General features: G+C 51.6%; 1 protein-coding gene across 2 annotated transcripts; it reads right to left on the reverse strand.

The window, feature by feature from the left end:
- Positions 1-232: 232 nt before the first annotated feature.
- LOC130035462 (class I histocompatibility antigen, Gogo-B*0102 alpha chain-like) lies at positions 233-4459 on the reverse strand. Of its 2 annotated transcripts, XM_056127187.1 has the most exons (7): positions 4445-4459; positions 2940-2997; positions 2351-2620; positions 1892-2176; positions 1066-1341; positions 825-941; positions 233-388 (listed from the first exon to the last, which is right to left on the reverse strand). In XM_056127187.1, the coding sequence occupies exons 1-7, from the start codon at positions 4457-4459 to the stop codon at positions 267-269; spliced, it is 1143 nt and encodes a 380-aa protein (XP_055983162.1). In that variant the 3' UTR covers positions 233-266. The 2 variants fall into 2 exon arrangements, with proteins under 2 accessions (XP_055983162.1, XP_055983161.1); XM_056127186.1 differs by lacking the exon at positions 4445-4459 and having other exon boundaries at positions 2940-3006.
- Positions 4460-7314: the final 2855 nt, after the last annotated feature.

Genomic DNA, 7314 nt, shown 5'->3' on the forward strand with positions numbered 1-7314 from the left:
AACCCAGAGGGGCAGCTATCTCACACTGTAAGAGAAAAAAATGAAGAGACCCAGGTGAGTCACAGAAGTGGTGACATCCTGAGCAAGCTCCCAGCATCCCTCTCAAAGAACCCCCAAACCCAGTCCTGTCCCGTCTGCCCAATCTCGCCCTCTCCAGCCTCCAGAGTCTCACCTCTAGGGTTCGTGAGAAACTCATCAGAGCCCTGGGAACTGTTTTCATCTGGGGAGGAACAAACAGGCCAAGGTCAGAGCCCCCAGGGGTGGGACTATAGGAGGAAATAGGGGTGTGGGAACTCCCCATGGGCTCTGGTCTCTGTTCCCAGGATTCCAGGGCCCCAGCCCTGCCCACACTTACTTGCAGCCTGAGTGTACTTTCCTCCTTTCTCACCTGCAGGAAGAAAACATACCAGGGAAGGTCAGGCAGAGCAATGGGTCCTGAGACCACAGAGCAGCTCTCTAGGCCTGGACCCCAGGGAAGGCCCAGGACTCTGAAGACTGAGAGCAGGACCAGGAAACATGCAGGAAGGAGATGCTCCTAGACTGACCAGCCTCTCCTGATGTCTGTTCTCAGCAGAGATAGTCCCTGTGACCTGGGACTCTGGGAACCAGGTTCATCCCCTGCTTATCAAGGTGAAAGTGTCTCATGAGCAAACCTGAGAGCGGCACACACAGGGGGAGTGTGAGCAACAGAACAGGTGCGGGTGGTGCTCCTGCTAATGAGGCAGGAGAGCTAATATGGGAAGAGACTCCTAAAGTGGGACAAGACTCAAGAATTGCCATATTGGACAGATTCCCACCTGCCCCCTTCTCTTCCTCCATCTTACCTGAGTGCTTCTTCCTGCGGATCACAGCAGCCACCACAGCTCCAGTGACCACAACCCCGAGGAGAGCCAGGCCAATAATGATGCCCATAGTGAGAATGGTGGACTGAGAAGGGGGCTCTGGGAAGAAAGGAAGGAAGGAGAGGGTCTGACCCCCAGCCTCAGCCTGACACTCAACAGTTCCCCAGGGAGGCCAACTTTGATTCCCCTTAGAACAGGCTCTGTGCCCCGTCCCCGTCCTTACCCCATCTCAGGGTGACAGGCTCTGGCAGCCCCTGGTGCTGCACATGGCACGTGTATCTCTGCTCCTCTCCAGAAGGCACCACCACAGCCGCCCACTTCTGGAAGGTTCCATCCCCTGAAGGCCTGGTCTCCACCAGCTCTGTGTCCTGGGTCAGGTCCTCCCCATCACGCTGCCAGGTCAGGGTGATCTCAGAAGGGTAGAAGCCCAGGGCCCAGCACTTCAGGGTGACCTCATGGTCAGAGAAAGGATGGTGGGTTATGTGTCTTCTGGGGGCTTCTGAGAAGGAAACGTGAGAAAATTCACACTTTGGGTCACTTCCACAATGAGGTTCAACAGGATAATTGGTTTGGAAGAGGAGTCAAAAATCCATACACAAACTTGGCCGGAGAAACTGGATAAAATCCTATTCTTGGGAAATTCTAGACCAGGTTTTTGGGTTGGAAGCTCAGGTCTCTCAGGAGACACTGACTCTGGTTCTACCCTGGCTTGAGGGTGAGTGACTGAGAGAAGCAGGAGTCAGAGCTAAGATCTGAGAGAGTTCACAGGTGGCTGCCAGGTCCCAGAGAACCCACATTCGTTATTTCAGTGAAGGCCGCCCTCCTCACGCCCCCTTCACACAGAGTTCCTCCACAGTTCCGTGGACACAGGGTGGGTCTGAGGGGAGGGCGGGTCTCTGTGGTACAGAACATGGAAACCAGGCATGTCCGTTCCTCTCCTGACTGAAGAAGAGACTCTGTTCGGACACTGAACCCCACTATGTCACCCCTGTGGGGAGCTGGCCCCGCCAGGGGCGGTCAGTGGTCCTCACCATTGGGGGCCCAGTTACCTGCACGTAGCAGCGTGTCCTTCCCTTTCTCCAGGTAACTGAGGAGCGAAGGCACGCAGGTGTTCTCCAGGTGCTCCCTCTTGTGCTCAGCGTCACCTTCCTTCTCGAACTTCATCTTACTGATCCAAGCCGGCGTTCCCGCCGCCGCCGTCCAGGAGCGCAGGTCCTCGTTCAGGGCGAGGTAGTCGCTGCCTTCGTAGGCGGATTGGTCGTACCCGCGCAGGAGGCGACCAATGGACTCGGACTCCACGTCGCAACCATATATCAGCTGGAAGGTGTGAGAGTCTGACCCGCCCCGCACAGATTAACGAGAACCGTAAACGAAACCGGGCCCGGTCCCCGCGGCTCCTCCGGGTCAAGGGTCCGGGTCGGGTCCCTCAGCCTCGGGGACGCTCGGACCCGCCTCTGGGCGACCCGGCCAGTCCCAGTGTTGGCTCGTCCCTGCCCCGCCACGCTCACCCGCCTCGCTCTGGTTGTAGTAGCCGCGCAGCGTGCTCAGGCTCGTTTTGATCCTCTGTGCGTTCTCCTTGGAGGTCCGCGTCTGCCGCTCCCAGTACTCGGATCCCAACTGTTCCGCCCATGGCGCCCGCGGCTCGGCCCTCGGACTCGCCGAGTCGCTGTCGAAGCTCATGAACTGCGTGTCGTCCACGTAGCCCACGGCGATGTAGCGGGGCTCCCTGCGGCCGGGCCGGGACACGGCAGTGCGGAAATACCGCAGGGAGTGGGGGCCTGGGGGAGGGGAAGGGGTGAGACCCGGCTAGCCCCGCCGCCCGGAGCGCCCCGGGTCCAGGGTGAGAAAAAAGGGAGAGGGCTCAGGAAACGGGAAATGCGGGAGGGACCGAGAAGGGCGAGACCTACGGACGCGGGAGGAGTTGAAGATCGGGGGGGGGGGGGGGAGGGGCACAAGGAGGAACATTGAGCGGGGGGGTGTGGGGGGCGGCATCCGGCAGGGAACCGAAGAAACTCCTTCTCCGGGGTCCTGCACATCAGTGCCTTGCAGTTCTCACCCTTGCCCCACAACGAATTCCCCTCTCGACCCCTTACTCACCGGCGCAGGTCTGGGTCAGGGCCAGGGCCCCCGAGAGCAGCAGCAGAAGGGATCGCGGCTCTGACATACTGAAATAATCAGGTGGGTTCTGACTCCCTCGAGATTCCCATCAGTATATAACCGGGCCGGCAAGCTACGGAGAGTATCTCACCCGCTCGGCAAAACCTGGCAAGCTACCCATGATATACTGGATATGCCAAACACAGTAACAACAAGTCTCACACAGTGGAGACATTACCCGGCCCTGCCCGAGCAAATCGATGAACGGGAGGACAGTGCTATATAACTGAGAGCGAAGTGGACCGCTAATTGGCTGCTCTAGACAACTCTACCCAATAGGAATGAGGACTGGCGATGCGTCATGAGTATCCGGGCAGAAGGTGCGCGGGGAGAAGTGAAACTCTGAGGAGACCAGAACACCCAGGCCTCATCTCCTGCCCAACAACACCACCCTGGAGACACTGGGAGTCACACCTGGGACCTCGAACTTTGCCCTCTCACCTGCTCACTCCCCGTATCTTTGTCACACTGTCTCGCAGTGGCCAAGGGTGAGACTGATTTAGAATGTTCCATGGTTTTCATTTCAGTATCTCGCTACAATCTTACAAGTTCGTAAGATGCCCAGAAATGCTTCTGTGCATTCAGGTAATGCTTATCAGTGTTTTCCATGCAAAGAATCTGAGTTAAAGTCTTTTATTGTTGGTGGTGACGATTTTTTTTTTTTTGGCTTTTGATCACACCAGTCAATGCTCAAGAGTAACTCTTGGCTCTGTGCCCAGGGATTACTCCTGGCAGGTTCATGGGACTATATGTGGTGCCAGGGATCAAACCTGTGTTGCGCGCATACAAAGCAAGTGTCTTGCTTTCTGTAATACCTTTCCGGCAGAGTTAAAGCCTGGAAATGATTTCAACTGGAATAATATATGCAACAAATTAATGCCAACAGGAAGTCTTTGGGTGGGGGGGCTCACTGGTTCTGGACTCTAGAATTATTTCTGGAAGTTCTCAGGGGAACATATGGGATGCAGACAATAGAACCTGTTTCTGGCAAGGTGCAAGGCAAGCTCCTTACCTATTATACTATCTCACCAGCCCCTAGAAAGTCTTTTGAAGAAAAACCATACTAGATTTTTGCCAGGGACCAGTCCCAGCTGAGTAGGCCTGAACCAGGGATGCCATGAGGATTAAGGAAGAGGCAGAAATGGGAGAGAAAAGCATGCGATGAGGAGTTCACAGCCTGTGGACTGAGCCCTGACTGTTCTCCGTGAATCATATTTATTACTTAGAATCCATAATCATCAGAGCAACATTTTTCGGGCAAACACCTAATTACCTTAACCTATCCAAGGAAAATACACATCCAAGGGCCTTGGTTCATGGGGTAAAACATCTTTGTAATGGGCTTTCTTGCGGGGGGGGGGATTCTTTCAGGAGAGGAAGCAGAGATAGAGCAGATACAGAAAACCCTCCAACACCCTCTCCCCGCGGACTGTGCAATATTCCACCTCTAGCACCAGCATTCTGAGTTGAAAAGACGTATCTTGTCCATATCCTTTATTTGTTTATGAGGTCGCTCACAGTGTTTTTTGTTTGTTTTGTTGTTGTTGTTGTTGTTGTTGTTGTTGTTGTTTAAGTATAGCAATGGCCTGGTTCTTTGAGTAATCTTGAGAAGAACACCAAGCTGCTAAATCTTCCATGTAGACCAATTAGGACTACGCTCTGGGCCCTTCTCAGAATGAGGTTGGGCAGATTCCTGGAACACCCTAGCCATCCTCCCCTACCCAGTGGCCAACAGCTTCTACCCACACCCCAAATTTTCAGGCATAGAAATGATCCAGCTCCACAACTGAATCACGTCAAGCTGCCAAGCCACCATATGGTTCCAGCTTCTGGAGCAACACCTGACCCCAGCCCAGTAGGAAAACAGCAGATTTGATAAAATATTCTGTAGAATATTGCAAACCACATTGCCCAAAGGGGGGGGGGAGAGGGAGGGAGAGAGAGAGAGAGAGAGAGAGAGAGAGAGAGAGAGAGAGAGAGAGAGAGAGAAAGCACCTGGCATAGAGGCATGCAGGGGTCTGGGGGTCGGGGGTGATGGGAGGGAACCTGGGGACAGGTGCTGGAAATGTACACTGGTGGAGAGATGGGTGTTGGAATACTGTACGACTGAAATCCAAGTGTTAACAGCTTTGTAATGGTCTATCTCACAGTGATTCAATAAAAAAGTTTTTTAAAAATGTTAGATGTTCATTGATTTAAAGAAGGCCTTTGATTTTGTTGAGACGGAAGTGGCATTGAAACCCTAGCCAATCAGGGCATTCAAACTCAATACATCAGGATCCTCCGTAAGCTGTATTACGGATTCACTACCAGGATCCCACCATTCTACAAAGAAGTAATCATTGATGTCAAGAGAGGGGTTCGGCAGGCTGATACCATTTCACTGAAACTCTTCAGTGCCACCCTCGAGAACGTCATGTGACGACTGGAATGGGAAGGAATGGGAGTGAAGATAGATGGTCAGCAACTATACCACCTCCGCTTTGCTGATGACATTGTTTTAATAACAACAAACATTAGCCAAGCAGCACAAATGCTGGCCAACTTCGACCGTGAATGTGGAAAGGTCGGACTACAACTGAATCTTACAAAGACAATAAAGGTAAAGGTAAAGGCCCTCCCGTTGATCGTCGATTTGCTCGAGTGGGCCCAGTAACGTCTCCATTGGAGACTTTGTTGTTACTGTGTTTGGCATATCGAATACTCTCGGTAGCTTGCCAGGCTCTTCAAGAGGGGCGGAGGAATCGAACTCGGAATGTTTATGAGAAACAGCCTCGTTCCTGACGCTCCATTTGCTCTCAATGAAACGACCATATCCGAATACAACAGTTATGTGTACCTAGGTCGAGAAGTCAACATGACAAATGACCTGGCACCCAAGCTGCGCAGGAGGAAGAGTGGCTTGGAACACCTTCAAGAGCGTTGAAGAAATAGCTAAGAGGATGAAGAACCTCCAGCTCCGGGCACATCTCTTTGATTCCACTGTTCTTCCTGCATTAACATATGCCTCAGAGACCTGGGCCCTATGTAAACAGGATGAGAACGCTATTTGGGTCTCCCAAAGAGGAATTGAAAGAGCTATGCTTGGAATATCACGTTTCACTCAAATGAGAGAAAGAATCTGGAGTTCCGACATCCATCGACGATCAAGAATCAGGGACGCTGTCTCGTTTGCCAAGATGTCAAAAATCAGATGGGCTGGTCACGTAATGAGATTTAAAGACGACCGCTGGACTAGAGCTGTTACCGACTGGATTCCACGGGCCGTCAAAAGACCGCATGGCAGCCCACCTACCAGATGGTCAGACTTCTTCATCAAGATCATGAACGATTGGTTTGAGGCTCTTCATATTCCTAGAATGAACAGACGCCATTGGGCTACACTAGCACGCGACAGGGACAAATGGAGATGTCACTGGCGCCCGGTCAAGCAAATCGATGATTAATGGGAAGTCAAGTGATCAAGTGATCAAAAAATGTTCTGTGGAAGCCCACCAAGGTCATTGAGCTAAAGTAGTAACATAGAAGGCTCAGAGGCACAAAACAGTGCAGGAAATCCTCGGGCAGTGGTTTAATAACACCATTGTGAGAAAGAACAGTGATCACAGATGGACTTCTATTGATCTGTTTCCTGATACATTTTTATTGTAATAAGCAATATGTAGCACTGTAGCACTGTCCTCCATTGTTCATCGATTTGCTCTAGAGAGCACCAGTAAAGTCTCCATGTTGTTGTTGTTTCTGTTCTTGGCATATCAAATACACCACAGGGAGCTTACCAGGCTCTGCTGTGCAACAGCTGTATAACAAAATAATATCAAGTAAATTATTTTGTGCCCACTAAGGAGTCAGGTTTCTGAGTGGGGAGGAGAGGCCTGTGTGTGCAACTAGAATAATGAGCAATGCAGTCAAGTGTGCTGACACCACAGCTGACATGTGCAACCTCAGAGCCAGAGTGTGTGTGTGACCTCAGAGAGCCAGTCCACCTGTGCAAACTAAGAGAGCTAGAGCGCATGTGCCACCACATTCATCCCAGCAAGAATTGCCACTACAAAGGGAATTATTTAATGCAGGAATAATTTTATGTTTTGGTATGTGTCGTAACAAGCAATATGAACTAAATTTCTTTGTGCCTAATAAGGGGGCAGGCTGAGGGGTGTGTGGGAAACTGGGGTCTTTGGTGAAGGGAAGGTCACACTGGAGGTGGAACTGGTGTTGGAACATGGACTTCCTGAAATAATTGTATAATGAACAACTTTGTAAATCATGTTGCTTACATAAATCTCTTATTAAAAAAGTTTCAGGGCTGGAGAGA

The sequence above is a fragment of the Sorex fumeus genome, unplaced genomic scaffold, assembly GCF_029834395.1.
Source record: "Sorex fumeus unplaced genomic scaffold, SorFum_2.1 ptg000063l, whole genome shotgun sequence".
Lineage (NCBI taxonomy): Eukaryota > Metazoa > Chordata > Mammalia > Eulipotyphla > Soricidae > Sorex > Sorex fumeus.